This window comes from Cuculus canorus, chromosome 6 (assembly GCF_017976375.1).
Source record: "Cuculus canorus isolate bCucCan1 chromosome 6, bCucCan1.pri, whole genome shotgun sequence".
Lineage (NCBI taxonomy): Eukaryota > Metazoa > Chordata > Aves > Cuculiformes > Cuculidae > Cuculus > Cuculus canorus.
Window position 1 is genome coordinate 40386424 of NC_071406.1, and position 18949 is coordinate 40405372.

An 18949-nucleotide genomic window follows, 5' to 3' on the forward strand; every position below is an offset into this window, starting at 1 on the left:
TTGAACCTCTTAAATCTGGCATTGGCCTATCGATCGAGTCTGTCCAGATCCCTCTGAAGAGACTTTCTTCTCTAAAACAGGTCAATGCTCCCACCCAGCTTGATGTCGTCTGTGAACTTATTGAGGGTGCACTCAATCCACTTGTGCAGAAAGCTTTTCTCTCTCTCTCTCTCTCTCTCTCTCTCTCTGTCTCTCTCTCTCTCTGTCTCTCGCTCTCTCTCTCTCTCTCTCTCTCTCTCTCTCTCTCTGTCTTCACCAGCTCTATGGAGTATGGCATTTCCTTCCCAAACTCAGTTTTCTCTGGGAGCAAAAGTTCCCTGAGTCCCCCAGACTCCTGTTGCGTATTGCAAAGCCATGCACCAGCTTCTCAGCTGCCGTGGGAGCAGATGGCTTCTCCCAGCCACAGGTAGGGGATGGTACGCAGAATCCCTTGGTACCCTATTTTCTATGGGTCTATGATTCTACGACGTGGTGGGTAAAGCATGGCATGTGTTGCACTGCAGTTTCCACCGACTCCCAACCATCTGCCTCTTTGCCAGGGATTGCACGTGATGGCAAAGGAACTGGACTACCTCACTTTCCCCTCCCCAAGCTTTATCCTCCTTCATTTCAATGTATGCAGAGAATAATAATAACTGCAAAAGAGAAACTCACTTATTCCCCCCTACCCTTACTTGTCTCAAACAGTAGTTGAGAGAGGAGAGAAGAAGGATGTGGTGTTTCTAATTGATGGTTCGGATGGTGTCAGAAGAGGTTTCCCTCTGTTGAAGACCTTTGTCCAAAGAGTTGTTGAAAGCCTGGATATTGGTCGTGACAAGGTCCGCGTCGCCGTCGCACAGTACAGCAATGTCATACAACCTGAGTTCTTACTTGACACCCATGAAGACAAAGCAGATCTCATCAACGCCATCCAGGAGCTGAAGATTATGGGAGGATCTCCTCTGAACACTGGAGCAGCCCTTGACTACCTTATCAGAAACGTGTTCACCGTGTCAAGCGGCAGCAGGATAGCGGAGGGTGTCCCGCAGTTCTTGATCCTGCTGACTGCTGACCGGTCCCAAGACGATGTGAGGAGGCCCTCAGTGGTCCTGAAGACAAGTGGCACGGTGCCCTTTGGCATCGGGATTGGAAATGCTGACCTCACAGAGCTGCAGACAATTTCCTTCCTCCCGGATTTTGCTATCTCTGTGCCTGACTTCAGCCAGCTGGATAGAGTGCAGCAGGTTGTCTCGAACAAAGTCATCCGACTGACCAAGAAAGAGATAGAGTCGCTTGCCCCTGATCTGGTTTTTGCATCACCCATCCCAGGTGAGAAGATGTTTGTGTCTGCATTGAGAGCCAGTGACAAAATATGATGTTTAGTAACATCATGGTTGCAACACAAACTGAGAAAAGCAAATATGGACTCCAAGTCCGTCTTGATCTCACTGTTGATACATTTTCTTGATGTACTTAGAGTTGGAAAGAGATTTGTAATTCTGCTTAATGCTAGTCCTTCAATGTGGTCCATGTTGTTTGTATTCACATGGAAGACCAGCAAAGAGAATGCTGCAAGCTTAATCTTATTTTAGTTTCATAAATTTGAAGTCCATGCTATTCTTCCTGCTTTGGAAATGGCATCGTTTAAATGATACAGGGATACCTTCACACCTCTATAAATCAAGGTCTGCTTTGCGCTAGCTGTAAGACGCACTGATGTATCTTACATTTAGACTGTTTATTCACTGAGGGAAGGGAAAATGGAAAAGGATCGGATCTTCCATTTCTGGCTTGCTTTGAACCAAATCCAGCCAATGTATTCCTGGGATGAAGGGTACCCACTCCAGATCAGTTGCTTTGAAGTCCACCATCCTGCTCTATCTGTTCCTTCCCTTCAGAGCCAGGCTGCTTTCCCCCGTCCTCATTGAGCAGTGCGATATTCAACAATAATTCAGGCTCTGACCTCAATTCCCACTGCAGAAAACACTTTATTAGGAAGCAAAAAGACATCCCGGAAAGGCAGAAGCTGAGAGCATTAATAGGAGAGAAGCTGTCCTAGTGGACAAAGCCAAGGAAAACGGGGTGGGTACTGAGTGTAAAAGAACCCAAGGCTGCCTGACGACGTGCCCTAGGCAAGGAACGTCAGCAGGCTATGTTCTCTAGGATGGAGATCCCATGAGAAGTTATTGTTCCCCGTATCTCCTACTCTCTCGTTCTACTTTTCCTCTGGAAGTTGCTGTTCTTGCACTGCCTGGAGATGTGCCTAGCAGACTGGTCCTGTCTCTGGGTTGAACCTAGAGCTGGCTGCTGGGAATCCCAGGAGATATCACAGGCAATGAAACAACGAGCATCCTCCCTATGGCCAAAGGCATGGGCCAGTGATGTAGATAACGATCTTAGCTGTGCTCTGTAAGTAACGCCTGATGCAACCTCTGATTGCTGCTTTCTTTCCTGCAGCGGGTGTGAAGAGGGACGTCGTGTTCATGGTTGATGGCTCCCGCTATGCCGCCCAGGAGTTCTACCTCATCCGTGATCTCATTGAGAGGATAGTGAACAACCTGGATGTGGGTTTTGACACCACCAGGATTTCGGTGGTCCAGTTCAGCGAGCATCCCCACGTGGAGTTCCTGCTCAATGCCCACTCCACCAAGGCTGAGGTGCAGAGTGCTGTGAGACAGCTGCGGCCACAGGGGGGACAGCAGGTGAACGTGGGGGAGGCTCTTGAATTTGTGGCAAAGACCATCTTCACCCGGCCCTCTGGGAGCCGCATAGAGGAGGGTGTCCCTCAGTTTTTGATCATCCTTTCTTCCCGCAAATCCGATGATGACTTAGATTACCCATCAGTCCAGGTCAAACAAGTGGGAGTGGCACCTATGGTGGTAGCAAAGAATGTGGATTCTGAGGAGATGATAAAGATTTCCCTTAGTCCTGATTATGTATTCCAAGTCTCCAGCTTCCAGGAACTGCCCAGCCTTGAGCAGAAGCTGCTGACTCCTATTGAAACCCTGACCGGGGACCAAATCAGACAGCTGCTGGGAGATGTGCAACCTCCCCCAGGTAAGGCTCTGTCAACACCAGCTGCCTCTGGGTTGTTGGTCAAGTGAATGTTGCCCAAATGTATAAAATTGATAGAATCATAGAATAGAATCATAGAACCATTGAGGTCGGAAAAGACCTCTAAGATCAACCAGTCCAACTGTCAGCTCAACACCACCATGCCAACTAAACCATGTGCCACATCTACGTGATTTTTGAACATCTCCAGGAATGGTGACTCCACCACTTCCATGGGCAGCCTCTTCCAGTCCTTCACTGCTCTTTTAGTAAAGGCATTTTTCCTAATATCCACTCTAAACCTCCCCTGGCACAACTTGAGGCCATTTCCTCTCATCGCTTACTTGGGAGAAGAGACCAGCACCCACCTCACTACAACCTCCTTTCAAGAAATTATAGAGAGCAATAAGATCTCCCCTCAGCCTCCTTTTCTTCCCTCTAAACTGCGATTTTCCTTAGTTAAAAGCAAAGGTGTAGCATATGTAGGGTTTTAGAATAAAATTCTACCCAGGTACCCAAATACATTATAACTTTTGATTTTTTCAAGTCGAGTACCTCAATATGTTACGTGTTTTGATTTTCAAGTCAAATACCAGCTATTCCCATTTAGCAACTCTCTAGGAAAGAGACGTAAATCTGGGATAAAATTAAGCCGAACACACTGACAAATCCAGAGGAAAGCATTAATGAGTGAAACAGATAAGGGTCTGCGTAATGCATGCTTCAAATATTAAGCAGACCGTTAACACCCACGTGCACACTTGCATGTCCTTCTGGAGAGGCTCCTCATAGCACCATACCTACAGGTGGCTAAAATATGCTATACATCACACAAGAGCAAATAGCATGGAAAATCCTCCAGCAAAGCTTAAGCGAGGTCTGGCACACAAGTGATTTCCTCTCTCCTTGCTTCCCTGCAGACATTTCCGGTGATGAAAAGGACATAGTCTTCCTCATTGACAGCTCCGACAGCGTTAGGCCTGATGGGCTTGCTCACATTCGGGATTTCATCAGCAGAATTGTTCAGCAGCTGGAAGTTAGGCCAAACAAAGTGCAGATTGGCGTGGTGCAGTTCAGCAACAACGTCTTCCCTGAGTTCTTCCTGAAGACCCACAAGACCAAAAATGCCGTCCTGCAAGCCATCCGCCGCTTGAGGCTTAGAGGGGGGTCCCCTGTGAATGCTGGCAAAGCCTTAGACTACGTGGTGAAGAACTACTTCATCAAGTCTGCGGGGAGCAGGATAGAAGATGGAGTGCCCCAGCACCTCATCGTCATCCTTGGAGACCGGTCCCAGGATGACGTGAGCAGGCCTGCTAATGTGATCACTTCAACGAGCATTAAACCTCTGGGTGTTGGAGCCAGGAATGTGGATAGGGGTCAGTTGCAGGTCATTACCAATGATCCCGAGCGTGTACTTGTGGTACAGGACTTCTCAGGACTCCCAACGTTAGAAAAGAGCTTGCAGAGTATTCTTGAAGAGCTTCCGATACCTACAACAGAAACCCCTGGATATCTAATACCTGGTAAGACTGCTGTTCATCCTGTCATCTATTCTGGACAGAGCAGAGATAGAATTTTTATGGTGTAAAAGTGATCCTATGCTGAACAAAAAGCCATCTCTTGATTCCCAACCACTTAGTCACGATGCTTTAGAGAAGTCTTTGAACAAGATCTTGTTGAGCAGAAAGAATAGAAATAAATTAGAAATGAGATTAAGGCATCTATCACAAAACCGAGTAATGTTGTATGAAGTGTGATAAACACGTTGTATAAAACCTCTCTTCTTGTATGGATGTAAAATCCTACCGAAGACCGATGAAACTGAAAAGGCAGAAAGAAGAGAGGAACACGGTGTTAGTTCACAAAGTGCTAAGTGGCTTAAATATTGTAGATGCTACAATTATTTATAACTGTGCTTTCTTTGTAATCTTTTCAGGAGGTAAAAAACAGGCTGACATTGTGTTTTTGCTGGATGGCTCCATCAATCTGGGGAGAGATAACTTCCAAGAAGTTCTTCAGTTTGTCTACTCTGTGGTGGATGCCATTTATAGGGATGGAGACTCCATCCAGGTAGGACTGGCCCAGTACAATTCAGATGTCACCGATGAGTTTTTCCTCAAGGACTACTCCACTAAACCTCAGATTTTAGATGCCATCAACAAAGTCATCTACAAAGGTGGCCGAGTGGCAAACACTGGCGCAGCCATCAGGCACCTCCAAGCAAATCACTTTGTGAAGGAGGCCGGCAGCCGAATCGATGAGAGGGTGCCCCAGATTGCCTTCATTGTCACCGGTGGGAAGTCCTCAGATGATGGGCCAAGTGCCTCCGCGGAAATTGTGCAGAAAGGTGTCAAGGTGTTCGCCGTCGGCGTGAGAAACATCGACCTGAAGGAAGTTAGCAGATTGGCCAGTGATGGTGCCACGAGTTTCAGAGCAGCCACAGCCCAGGAACTGTCTGAGCTGAACGAACAGGTCCTGGTTACGCTGGAAGCCGCTATGGAGGAGAAATTGTGCCCAGGAATGACAGATGTTACAAGAGGTAAGCGTGATGCTTTGATATAATGTGCTCAGGTCACTCCCAAGGGTGGCTTTTAATATCCAATGTGTTTTGATGGGCTTGTGCCGCTTGCTCTTGCACTTTGCTGGGAGCCTGAGGTGCAGAATGGGCTCAGACCTCCTCTACAAGTGTTGTGGTAGGCTGCAAGCCTTTGAAACAACAGCTACCTGTTGGTGTGCTTCAGTACACCAACACTGATGCACCATCACCACAGAGGTGCCATCACGGTGGAAGAATTTTGGATATTGAGGCAGGCGCTCAATCACTGACCTCCTACTACCACTTAGGAGGAGGTCCTTTCATTAGCTGCCTTTGGACTAAGGCTCATTACCTTCATCTCCAGATGTATAGGAGCACGATGCAAGTTGGTGGTCGACTTGTTTAGTGCCAAAACCATTAGGTATAATGGTTTCAAGCTGAAAGATGGGAGATTTAGATAAGATATTAAGAAGAAATGTTTTTCTGTGAGGATGGTGAAGCCCTGGCACAGGTTGCCCAGAGAAACCGTGGCTGCCCCATCCCTGGAGGTGTTTGAAGCCAGGCTGGATGAGGCTTTGAGCAACATGATTTTGGTGTCCTTGGCTGTTCATCCCCTGGCACGCGTGGTGTGATGGAAACCATAACTTCTCTTGCCAGACCATCCAGGGTGCCCGCTTGATCTCGTGACAGATATATGAAAAAGTTAGGGCTCAAGTGGTTGTACTTTGAGGTGAAATTGCCTTAAGAAGAAATCCTCTGCCTTGGCTACTTCAGAAGCCAAGCTAGGGGAGTTGGGGTGAGTAAGCGAACTGATATTTTTGTCGGGCCAGACTCCCTGCAGCTGGTTTAACTTACTACAGTTCAACAAATCTTACTCCCAGCACAACTGACCGCGGCTCAGCCCTCTGACCTACGAGCAGAGGCATCTCCTGAATCTCTGGAGGAGCTGAAGGAGTGCCACAGCAGCCTGGAGCTGAGCAGCAGCTCCTGCCAGCATAAAAAAAACCTGAGTGCAGGGAAAAGCAAACCGCTCCTGGTGTTAACCACGAACGTTTCCCAAGTGCGGAGCTAGTGTGATTGATATCAAAAGCATTTCAAACACCTCCTCGCCTGAAAGACCGCGTAGAGGCAGGAGATGTTGCATCCAGACTGAAGGAAGCTAGCAGCCTCGTTTCCCTGTGCTCCAGACCGATGTGCAGCTTGGGCGAGTGCAGGATGGCTTCAAGCAGAAAGGCGTATCGTGCGTTGCCTTCTTAGCTTGGACTTCTTAGCACCTTCAATGCCTCTTTTTGCACTAATTCCCAGCTATCGCGTGTAAATCCTAGCTGGACCTTTCAGGTCAGTCCTCTGGTTGTTGCCTTCTCCTTCTACATCCCTGTGACGGGAGGATGGTGGCTTCCAGTGTGGGCAGAGGGTACTTGCACAGTGTTGCAACAGCTTTTCATGTAGCTGAAATGCAGGTTTCTATTGGATTTCATTTAATTGGCTTATCCCAACCCTAAGCACACGGGTTGGGGGGAAGCGGAATTTACCAGGTTATCATTGCTGTGATGAAAGGATGAATCGTAGCATCCCTAGATTGGAAAAGACCTTTGAGATCATCAAGCCCAATTGTACCTGTCCACTGCTAAATCATTGAGGGCACTGTGTCTCAAACGGTGGAAATCCTTGATGCAGAGAGCATCTTCTCTAATGACTAACAGAATAATGAATAACTAATGCTCTAATGACTATGCTCTAATGACTAACAGAATAACATGAGCCAGCAGTGTGCCCAGGTGGCCAAGAAGGCCAACGGCATCTTGGCTTGGATCAGAAATGGGGTCACCAGCAGGTCCAGGGAGGTTATTCTCCCTCTGTACTCAGCACTGGTGAGACCGCACCTTGAATACTGTGTTCAGTTCTGGGCCCCTCACCACAAGAAGGATGTTGAGGCTCTGGAGTGTGTCCAGAGAAGAGCAACAAAGCTGGTGAGGGGGCTGGAGAACAAGTCTGACGAGGAGCGGCTGAGAGAGCTGGGGTTGTTTAGCCTGGAGAAGAGGAGGCTGAGGGGAGACCTTATTGCTCTCTACAACTGCCTGAAAGGAGGTTGTGGAGAGGAGGGAGCTGGGCTCTTCTCCCAAGTGACAGGGGACAGGACAAGAGGGAATGGCCTGAAGCTCCGTCAGGGGAGGTTCAGGTTGGATATCAGAAAAAAATTCTTCACAGAAAGAGTCATTGGGCACTGGAACAGCTGCCCAGGGAGGGGGTCGAGTCGCCTTCCCTGGAGGTGTTTAAGGAACGGGTGGATGAAGTGCTGAGGGACATGGTTTAGGGAGTGTTAGGAATGGTTGGACTCGATGATCCAATGGGTCCTTTCCAACCTGGTGATTCTGTGAATTAGGAAAGCAATAATGTATGATTTTTCAACAGTGACGCTCTCCTCTCTTTCTACGTTTCCCTTTCAGATTGTGACTTAGATGTGATACTTGGCTTTGATGTCTCGGACGTTGGGCCTGGCCAGAATATCTTCAATTCCCAGAGGGGTCTGGAGTCCAGGGTTGAGTCTGTGCTGAACAGGATAACGCAGATGCAGAAGATCAGCTGCACTGGCAACCAGGCACCCAACGTCAGGGTTGCCATCATGGCCCAGGCTCGGGGGGGACCTGTGGAGGGACTCGACTTCTCCGAGTACCAGCCTGAGCTCTTTGAGAGGTTCCAAGGCATGCGCACCCGCGGGCCCTATTTCCTCACAGCAGATACGCTGAGGTCCTACCTGAACAAATTCAGATCCGCACCCTCTGGTAGCACCAAGGTAAGTCAAAGCCAAGGCTGCTGGGATGGTGTTGGCCAGGAAAGATGACTCCTAATGTATTCTAGTTGGCAAAGTAACTGTAAATTCATAATAAATTAAATACGTTTATTGCAGCCAGTACCCACGAGCAAACCAGTGCTGTCCAGATTTTATCTGTTTATTCTTTAGGAACAAACACCTGTGTGGTACAATGTACCAAAATCTGGCCCAGAAATTCAAAACTTCATGGCCTGGAAAGGGTGTAGCAATTCCCCTGTCTCCTTTCAGATGAAACAGCCCTTGGAAGAAGGCCCTTCAGGTTGCACATTGATTGTGTTTCACACCTGAAATATTCTGGGTCCTGACATAAATTTGCTCCTCTTCCAGATCATAATCCATTTTACTGATGGTGCAGAAGGCCCAATAGATGAGCTGGAGGCTGCGTCATCTACTTTGCATGCAGAAGGTAACTTTTTTACTGTTCAAGGTAGCAATTACAGTCCACGTTAACGTGTGGCCCATTTTACCATTGAAGAGGTAAATAATGACGGGCTGGTTGAGGGGGGTGATTCTGCCCCTCTATTCCACTATTGTGAGACACCATCTGGAGTATTGTGTCCAATTCTGGAATCTTCAACATAAGAAGGATATGGAACAGCTGGAATGGGTCCAGAGGAGGCTACAAAGATGATTCAGAGGGCTGGAGAACCCGCCATATGAGCACAGGCTTACAGAAGAGAAGGTTGTTCAGCCTAGAGAAGAGAAGGCTCTAAGGAGACATTATAGTGACCTTCCAGTACATGAAGGGGGCTAAAAGAAAGCTGGGAAGGGACTCTTTACAAAGGCTTGTAGTGGTAGGACTAGAGTGAATGAGCACATTCTTCACCATAAGGGTGGTGGGGCACTGGCCCAGGTTGCCCAGGGAAGCTGTGGCTGCCCCATCCCTGGAGGTGTTCAAGGCCAGGTTGGATGGGACCTTGGGCAGCCTGGTCTACTGGGAGGTGTCCCTGCCCATGGCAGGGAGTTTGGAATTAGATGATCTCTAAGGTCCCTTCCAACTCAAACCATTCTAAAATTCCACGAATGCCCCATCCGTATGGGGAAGGGCATGCAGGCTCTGCAGAGCACTTCATCCCATCACACAGCCCCTTCTGCTTCCCCCTTTCTCAGGTGTCAACGCTCTCATCTTCGTTGGGTTGGACCGAGTGAGCAATTTTGACCAAGTGATGCAGCTGGAGTTTGGTCGTGGGTTCACCTACAACAGACCGCTCAGAGTTAATCTGCTGGACTTGGATTTTGAGCTGGCAGAGCAGCTCGTAAGTAACTTGGCACAGGCTTTGCTGCCTTGTAATGCTGGAGGAAAGCCGACGGCTGGATCTCCTGCAGGGCTGAACCATGGCTGAATTACACCCTCTTGGCTCTGGTTCTCTCTCCTCCCTATCTCACGTCAGCTCTTTCTACAGATGCCACAGTCAATAATGTTAAGAACAGATCATGGCACTCATCTCATACCACTCCCGGAGAAGCTGTACTCCAGCCAAGGCGACAGCACAAAGCAAGATGGGATTAGGTCAAATGGGATGGGATGAGATACCATCAGAAGCAGGGATGCCAAACCCCCTGCCCTCCGCCTATATTCATACCATTGGCTTTTTTTAGGCTCGTGGGTAATGCACTGTCATGCCTTGTCAGTGCTAAATCTCTCGCAGAAGCACTGCTTTCTAGGTTTCTTTCCCCGAGTTGATACACTGCTTGTATTTCAGACATGCTTTTAACAGATGAAGGAGTTTTCCTTCCTTCCTTCTTCATAGATTTACTTCTCTCCCATGTAGGTAATCCCTCTTGAGCTCATCGAGTCGATTTTCTAGCATCCCTGGTATATCCAGTTCCTCCAACCTTCACATCTGCTACAAGAATTGATAACCTTTTCCAGCAGATTTAATAAGATTGGGCTTAACCACTGATCCCTGTGGTAACCTCCTGGGCCCTTCTCTGCAAATCAAAGTGTGGCCACTTGGGAGCGAGCGGTGGGGTTTGGGCTAAAAGCTAGTCTTCAGCCTATCTCCACGTAACTCGGTTGCCTAGCAATAGCCTTTCAAAACGTAAATGTGCAAAGCTGGCAGGAAACATTTGCAGCCAGCAATGTACTTGGCAAAGAAAGTGATTTTTTATTCTTTTTTTTAATTTTCTAGTGGATGATGCAAAACCAAGATGTGATTTCTCTGATTCCATATCTCTCTTTTATTTTTTTTTCCTTCTTTTTTCCTCTTTTGCTGTGTGCTCGCAAATTGTTCTTAGCCTGCGGATTGCTGGGGAACTACTCACTGAAATGACTTTCTTATGGCTTATTCCACAAACTGGATTTGTTTCTTTGGAGATGAGATTGCTCTCTTCGGTGACAGACAGTGCTCTGGGGACTGATTGCCTCCTAAACGCCCACTACAACTTCTGCCCCACAACGTTCTTATTGAAACCATTGCCTCTGATGTCCATACACGAAAGATAACATTGGCTGTCACTTCCTAACCATGCAACTTAACCAGTTTTTGAGGTGCACACCTCCTTCTCCTGCTCTCCTGGCCATTTCAAGGCAGAGAGATCCCAAAACGCTGCTGGACCAACTCTATCCTTGGAGGTGTTCAAGGCCAGGTTGGATGGGGCCTTGGGCCATGATCTAGTGGGATGTCCCTGCCCATCGCAGAGGGGTTGGAACTGGATGGTCTTTAAGGTCCCTTCCAACCCAAACTATTCTCTGAGTCTATGCTTGGAACAGGAGCACAGACCCAAGGGCTTGCAGGAGTTATGGTGTTGAGGCTGTGCCGGGTTTCTAACACTTTCTCGTGTGTCATGTGTGTGTTTTTCTGCAGGACAACATCGCGGAGAGGACGTGCTGCAAGGTCCCGTGCAAGTGCTCAGGGCAGAGAGGGGACAGAGGCGTGCCAGGCCCAATAGGACCAAAGGTAGAGCGCTTCATATGAGGATGAAGTGTCCACCACGGTGGTGACGGGTTGGTGATGTGCAGGTTGCGTGCGTTGTACTGGGTGATGTTAACGGGGAGGTCATCTCCACTCCCCTCCCATTTTAAAACTGGCCCTGAGCCATGCACAGCAAGTGAGAGCTGCTGTTTGCTCTTCCCTTTCCTCACAGCCTCTGTGTTTTAGAACAACCAAGAGGGCAGAGATGAAAGTATTCGAGGAGGAGTTGGAGAGTTTAGTGAAACGGTTCGGGGGTGTCAAAGGGTGGGGAGGTGGTTGCTCTCGTTAACTTGATTACACAGATGACCAAGCAGCTGCTCCGTGCACATCTAGGGAAATGTTGAATATCAATTCAGAGGGAGATCACAGAACTGTGAAAGAAATGCAGAATCCTCTCCATTATCTTCTAGGGTGCCACAGGTGAACTTGGCTATGGAGGCTATCCTGGTGATGAAGGAGGACCGGTAAGTGATTGCTCTGGCTCTCCATTGTACTTCTCAGATGAGGCACCTCACCATAGTGAAGCATTTGGAGGCTTTTCCATTAAATATTTTCTGTGGCAGATACAGAGGTGGGTTAGATGAGAGAGCAAGGAGAACTGTGTCTCCTCAGCCTGATGGCCAGAGTTGCTGGTCTCAGCTGCTCATGGGAGAAGGTCAGTAAGGTGCTCCTTGAAAGCTGGAGATGTGATTGGGGGAATAACTCCCACTATTTAAAGTGACCCAGCTCTGTGCTATTCCTCTGATGCAGGTGGGAATGTTTGCAGCTGATCCCAAATACCTGTGAGCAGGGCAGGTTGATTGCGAGCAAAAGAAACCCCCCAACTTCATTAAAGCTGCACCCTATGCCAAAGTTATCTGTATCAAATGCAGGGAGAGTGGGACTAAGAAAGGATGTTTCATCCATCACAGTGACTGACAACATGAGTCCCATGACTTCTTACTATCACTGTTTCATCCAAACTCTTACTTCACGAATCCCACATCACCCCTGGAATAAACAACTCCCCACACATCACGCCCAGGAGGTGAAGCCAAGGCTGGAGCGCTGGCGGTGCTCATTATTTCTCTAATTGCATAGGCAGGGGCCAAATGCTGCTGTCAGATATCGCGTGCGATGCAAAGTCTCCCCGGGGCCTTAAGGTCAGAATGGGATTTGACATCTATGCAGAGGTCTGAGGTTGTTGTCATTTTATTTCTGAAGGAGAAGTTTCATAAAGCTCTTTCCTATCTGAAAGTTTGGCCAGGATGTTTCTCAGCAATGAAGAATTGCAGCTGACCTCTGTGGGCTGAAGGTTGTAGGCAGGAGGTGGTGGAGAGGCTGGACATTGACCTTTCAAAACCTGATGCTCTGTTTGCTCCCGTGCTTCCAAGCCAGCTCCTCCACATCCAGGCAAACACTGATCGTTGCATTTTCCCCGCCTTCCAACAGGGTGAACGTGGACCGCCGGGTGTGAATGGGACACAGGGTTTCCAGGGATGCCCTGGGCACAGAGGAACCAAGGTATGTTCAGAAGGAGCGTGCAAGGAGCAGGACAAGAGTTTAGCTGGTGGGAGACCACTGAGGGGCAACCACTGCTGCTCTAGGATGTTGCCGTCAAGTCTACTCAAGCGGTGATGTCCACCTGGCCGAGCACCAAGGCTTTCAGCAGATGTTTATAGCTTCAGTGTTGCTCTGAAGAGCAAAAGGGCAGCCCGGTAATCCCAGGCTCAATCTGCAGAGAAGACTGATTTAGTTTTTTCCGTCTGGCTCTAGGGGAAAGGTGTGAGAAGAGATGGATTTGTTCTAACCACGGAGAAGTGGCGTGTGCATGTTTTATCCTAGGGCTGTGGCAGTGTCTGGGTGGAAATCTGCTGTTGGGGAGAGGGAAGAAAAGTGAGCCATGGCTGGTGCTTTAAAGAGGAGCCTTAAGCAAAGTGTTCAGGACAGCAGCCGTGCTACAGGCCAGAAAAGGCGTTGAAACCTATAATATTTATGTGAAATACTCAGTGATATTAAGGGGATGTTTCCCATCATTTGCTCTGACGTAGGATCCTCTGGCAGAGGAGCGCATGAACCGAGCCTATTAGTTGCAGCTGAGCTACTGAGTCTCTTTAAAAAGCTGTCCAACCTTGGCCAAAGCCACTCAGACTGAATCTGGATTAATATAAAAACTGGTACAGGGAGACAAGAAAGTCAGTGGAGAAAGAGTTGTGGCTAAGGAGAAAACCATTTTGTTGGATGTCCTGGCTATAATCCATGATGCGCATATCTCATCTTGGCACGAGTGTTGAGGAGACGGTTGAAAAAGATCTGCACAACAGAGATAAGGGGCAGCTGAACTCTGGGGTTACCTCTGTCCTGGCTCTATGTCTACCACCAAGTACAGCCCCTCTTCCCCACCACTTCCCACAGCAACGAACTGGGAGAAACAGAGTAACTCCTTTTTCTTATCTCTTTAGGGCTCTCGAGGATTCCCAGGAGAGAAGGTATGGAGGTATTTCCTCATGCCATAGTGGTGAGCGTGAGTGTGTGGACACATTGGTATCCCCCTCCTCGTTCGGCTTTCTCTCTGTGAGCATTTGCCCGTTTTTCCTCTCTTCTGCAGGGTGAACTGGGAGAAATGGGTCTGGATGGCATTGATGGAGAAGAGGTCAGTCATTTTAATTGCTTTTCTCTTTATAATAAGTTGTGAGACCCCAAAAGTGCTAAACGTTCTTCTAAAATGCTTTTCTTTTGTAGGGAGACAAGGGTTTGCCAGGCCTCTCTGGAGAGAAAGGATCTCCAGGCAGGAGGGTAGGCTTTTATCACGTTTATGATGGGGTTACGTGATGGTGAAAAGGTGGATTTGAGGCAGGGGAGGCTGGAAAGCCATCGTTCTCACCTCGGGGCTGAAGACCTGGGCAGAGATGCTTTTGGCAGGCAAGGGCTGCTCTCACTTACCTCACTGTCTTTTCCCACAGGGTGATAAGGGAGTTAAAGGTGAACGAGGAGAACGAGGCGACCGCGGGCTCCGCGGAGACCCGGTAAATACTGCTAAGGCATCTTCTTGATTTTCCACCCACTTTCCACCAGTCCTGGGGGTCACCTGCAAGCGTGCACTCAAGCTCACTAAATGCTGCTTGACAGGTCCAGAGACAGAGTGAGGATTTGGAGACAACGTGTGTCACAACTCTTGACCAACCTCTCAGTTACTGTTTCATTATACCAACGCTCCCCTTCCTCTTCTTCAATAATATTATTTCTCAGTTGAAATGTTTTGTATGTCTGAGGACACCAAGACTACTTCATCTAATTCAGTCAAAAAAAGAGAAAAAAAATGAAAAATATTTCTTCTGAGCAGAGACATTTGCGATGTCTGACTTCTGTGTCCCACTTACACAGATGTTTCTTGTTGCTCTGTTGCTTTCAGGGAGATTCAGGAGCTGATAATACTCAACGGGGGACCAGAGGGCAAAAGGGTGAAATTGGACCAATGGTAAAGTTTCTTTGTCTTTTGTTGCTTTTTGGCTGAGGTTGTTCAGGCTGGAGAGGAGAAGGCTCCAGGGAGACCTTAAAGCAGCTTCCAGGACTGAAAGGGGCTCCAGGAAAGCTGGGGAGGGGCTCTTGATCAGGAAGCACAGAGATAGGATGAGGGGGAAGGGTTTTAAGCTGAAACATGGGAGATTGAGATGAGATGTTGGGAAGAAATGTTTTCCTGTGAGAGGGGTGAGGTCCTGGCTCAGGTTGCCGGAGAAATTGTGGCTGCCCCATCCCTGGAGGTGTTCCAGGCCAGGTTGGATGGGGCTTGGAGCCCCTGATCCAGTGGGAGGTGTCCCTGCCCATGGCAGTGGGGTGGAACTGGATGGGCTTTAACATCCCCTCCAACCCAAACCATTCTATGATATGATTCTACGATGAGACAGAGAAAGTAAGAAAAGAGGATGCTGCCAAAAAGGTTCAAGTTTCTTAAACTCATTGTCCTAGCTCAGAAACTTGACGGAAATCTCTGCGAGTTGTTAGAAGGATTTCCAACTCATGCTGGAATATCAAGTAGCTTGTGTGAGAGAGTGAAAGGATCCAATTTTTGAGAACTGAAGATATTTTCCTGGTGCCTGTTCATCTCAGGGCTCTCATGTGATTTTTTTGTTTTTTTTCCCTTAGGGAGAGCCAGGACAGGCAGGGCCGGAGGGCCAAGAAGGTGGAGTCGGGAGGAAGGTGAGCTGCCAGACCAGCAGCCAGCACGGGCCAAGCTCAGACTGACGATAACGTTTTCCCTCCTGCCTTCCCATGTGTTTTGTTTCACAAGTGCCAGAAGCTCAATCTACAAGCCCCCCACCCCAGATCCTCAAAAGGAAAATGCCTGGTGGTTTGCTGGTTTGTAGAGACCTTTAAGGTTAAATCCTGAATTTATTCCCACACAAGTAACTCGGTGCTCAGATCAGTGGAGCTGATTTACTCTGGATCATGCAACTGCTTTTGGCTGCTGGTTTTTGAAAGGCAAGCCCCAAACTGGAGCTGGTGTAGCTGAGATGTCTGGGGATGTGCTTCCTGCTGCTCCACTGCCTCCTGTCCCTTGGGACACATGGCCCAGGGGCTTCGGTGCGCTCCTGCATGCGTGAGAGAGGAACTCACCTGTGCGATGGAGCGTTAGGGGAAGCGAGGAAGGAGAAAATGTGGCAAAGTTGGGTTTAAGAGTGCTGGCCATGTGCGTTTCTCTCTCCCTCCCTTTCTCCCCAGTCGTTTGAATTATTCAAACATAATTTTAAAGTAAAAGAAGCAGCAGTACATGGAACTAAAACCAACGGAGAAACTTGCGCTTTCATCCTTGCATAACAAGTTTCACTGTGTCTTCATTCACAGGGTATGACGGGACGGAGAGGAGCAATAGGTGTTAAGGTGAGTGGTGATGGCAATGACACCTCCGCTCGTGCCATGTCACTGCCCAGGCAGCCACAGCGCCCAGAGAGTGACAAGAGAAGAGGCACGTGGGCTTTGCTCTTCTTCTCTGCCTTCTCTCTCCCAGATTTCCTTCCATCTCTCTCTAAGCTCCTTGCTGGACTCGATGCAAAACCAACCATCCATGTGCTTAGGACTGCGTGTCCTCTGCGGTGTTCCCTGCTCAGGGGCTTGGTCTCCATGTGCTGCTGGAGCAGCATAACGGAGCCAAAGCATAAAGGAGATGATTGGTGCCTGTTGATTGCAGGAGAAAATTTACCCCACCAATTCTGTGTTCGTTCTCCGCTATAACCATGTTCTGCAAAAAAATACTCCAAGCAGCTCTTCTTCCTTGCTCCTTATGCAGCTGTAGATGCCCTGAGATCTCTTTTCCCTCCCCACGTTGTCGATCATGTATCGTGGTTTAGCCCTGACCAGGCTAATTTTGGCAGCTAAATCAGTGCAATTGAACTCCCCGTTCCATCACCCCCCACCGCACACACCTTAGGGAAAGGAAAATGAGAGGAAAAGGACTTGTGGGTTGGAAACTAAAACTACAACTTTAATTAATTAAGTAATAATCATAATGATAATAATGATGATGAAAGTAATTAGAGAGCAATAAAATATATACAAACATATAAGATTGTGCCCCCACCCCTCACTACTGTCCATCGCCACAAATGCTATAGAGCAGACACAAAGAAATGGGTCCATGGCCAGGAAGGAACGGGATTCAGGAACGCACACATCCAGGATTAGGTGCAAACAGACAGATCGGGTCCTCTCTGGGCATCAGCTGTCACAGAAGAGGGTGAGACCCTTACAATTTGCATTTAGAAAATGAAGTTACTTAGGCGAGACCAAGTTAGCGTCGTAAATGGTGTGACCAGCAGGTCCAGGGAGGTTATTCTCCCTCTGTACTCGGCACTGGTGAGACCGCACGTTGAGTACTGTGTTCAGTTCTGGACCCCTCACCACAAGAAGGATGTTGAGGCTCTGGAGTGTGTCCAGAGAAGAGCAACGAAGCTGGTGAGGGGCTGGAGAACGTCTGACGAGGAGCGGCTGAGAGAGCTGGGGTTGTTTAGCCTGGAGAAGAGGAGGCTGAGGGGAGACCTTATTGCTCTGTACAACTGCCTGAAAGGAGGTTGTGGAGAGGAGGGAGCTGGGCTCTTCTCCCAAGTGACAGAGGACAGGACAAGGGGGAATGGCCTGAAGCTCCGCCAGGGGAGGGTCAGGTTGGATATCAGAAAAAAATTCTTCACAGTAAGAGTCATTGGGCACTGGAACAGCTGCCCAGGGAGGGGGTCGAGTCGCCTTCCCTGGGGGTGTTTAAGGAACGGGTGGATGAAGTGCTGAGGGACATGGTTTAGGGAGTGTTAGGAATGGTTGGACTCGATGATCCAGTGGTTCCTTTCCAACGTTGTGATTCTGTGATTCTGTAAAACTGACCCCAATTTAACTCAAACCACAACATCACGTACCCCTGTGCACTACCCATCACTGTTCTGTTTTTCCTTAAAGGGTACCAAGGGCTCACTCGGTCAACCAGGGCCTGCTGGAGAACAAGGCTTGAGAGGGCCACAGGTACGTGAGCTTACACCAAAGTAAATGTCTTACACCGTGATGGTCTTGCGATATTGCCTCGCAGTTGCTTCTTCAAAGAGTCTAAGTAGTGAGGACTGTGGAGGTTTGGGTATTTTTGGGTGCACTGTGGCTGTCCTGCCGTGGGATGTCAAGCCTGCCATTGCATTCGTGCCACCCAAGGTGTGAGGTGTTTGAAAACCATCTCTTAGGCGCTGCAGTGTTTCCTCCCCTTGCGGTCTCACGTAGCACTGGTGTGCTTCTGCCTGTGTTTTTTGATACAGTCTCTTTTTTCTCACCGCACAGGGTCCGCCTGGCCAGATTGGCACACCGGGCATAAGAGGAGAGCAGGGCATTCCTGGACCCAGGGTAAACCTTTCTGCTTCTTTTCGGTCATTGGGCCAGCTGTGTTCAGCACGAACACGTTGCTGACCTAATAAGATGCAGTCAATATATCTGGAGGCTTTGAACAACATGATCCAACGGGAGGTGTCCCTGCCCATGGCAGGGGTTTGGAACCAGATGGAATTTAAGATCCCTTCCGACCCAAACCACTCTATTATTCTATTCTATGTCTCCTCCTTTCCCTCTCCAGGGCTTTACCTCTCTTATAACACACTTTCAGTACAATCCTCCTCTCAATTTATGCCAAATGTTTCTCGAGCAAGAGTTACAAAAGAGAAAGATTTAGAAGCAGCCACTCTGGGGTCAGAACTTCAGTGTCTGGCCCATTATATTTTACGATGTTTCGAAAGTAAAGATCTCTGAGTGACTGGCAGGGCATACTCCATGATATTTTAACCTCTGAGGGCAGAGCAAGACCATCTCATACGCATGCTGAGTACCACCATGCTCATATTTCCCTCTCCGGCTGCACACACCAGCAGGACTTATGGCCTTAAAGCCAGACACACCTTGCTTTTCCCTATCCTGAGAAGGACTTGGCCACTCCCGTTTACACCTTTTCCAGGAGGGACAATACAGATTGCTGCTGATATTTGCATACGCCTGACCTGGTCCTTCAGCTCTTCTCAGCTATGACTTAAGAGGATTGAATTTCTTCAGATGCTTTGAGAGAGATGAACCTTAGCAGTTAATACATAATTTCTATGGTTGTCCAAACTCCTCTTTTTTGGCACCCTGTTTTATTTA

General features: G+C 48.5%; 1 protein-coding gene across 8 annotated transcripts in view; it reads left to right on the forward strand.

The window, feature by feature from the left end:
* Nucleotides 1–18949, forward strand: part of COL6A3 (collagen type VI alpha 3 chain) — a 67618-nt gene that overhangs the window by 28500 nt on the left and 20169 nt on the right. For 7 of the 8 annotated variants that reach the window (XM_054070614.1, XM_054070616.1, XM_054070617.1 and 4 more), the window contains 19 exons: nucleotides 688–1308; nucleotides 2437–3036; nucleotides 3954–4556; nucleotides 4970–5572; nucleotides 8017–8363; nucleotides 8730–8808; nucleotides 9513–9658; nucleotides 11210–11302; nucleotides 11728–11781; nucleotides 12749–12820; nucleotides 13759–13785; nucleotides 13905–13949; nucleotides 14039–14092; nucleotides 14260–14322; nucleotides 14709–14774; nucleotides 15440–15493; nucleotides 16139–16174; nucleotides 17738–17800; nucleotides 18104–18166. In XM_054070614.1, the coding sequence (XP_053926589.1) occupies nucleotides 688–1308; nucleotides 2437–3036; nucleotides 3954–4556; nucleotides 4970–5572; nucleotides 8017–8363; nucleotides 8730–8808; nucleotides 9513–9658; nucleotides 11210–11302; nucleotides 11728–11781; nucleotides 12749–12820; nucleotides 13759–13785; nucleotides 13905–13949; nucleotides 14039–14092; nucleotides 14260–14322; nucleotides 14709–14774; nucleotides 15440–15493; nucleotides 16139–16174; nucleotides 17738–17800; nucleotides 18104–18166 (3689 nt within the window). The remainder of the gene's footprint in view (nucleotides 1–687; nucleotides 1309–2436; nucleotides 3037–3953; nucleotides 4557–4969; nucleotides 5573–8016; nucleotides 8364–8729; nucleotides 8809–9512; nucleotides 9659–11209; nucleotides 11303–11727; nucleotides 11782–12748; nucleotides 12821–13758; nucleotides 13786–13904; nucleotides 13950–14038; nucleotides 14093–14259; nucleotides 14323–14708; nucleotides 14775–15439; nucleotides 15494–16138; nucleotides 16175–17737; nucleotides 17801–18103; nucleotides 18167–18949) is intronic. The other variant, XM_054070621.1, reaches the window with a different exon arrangement.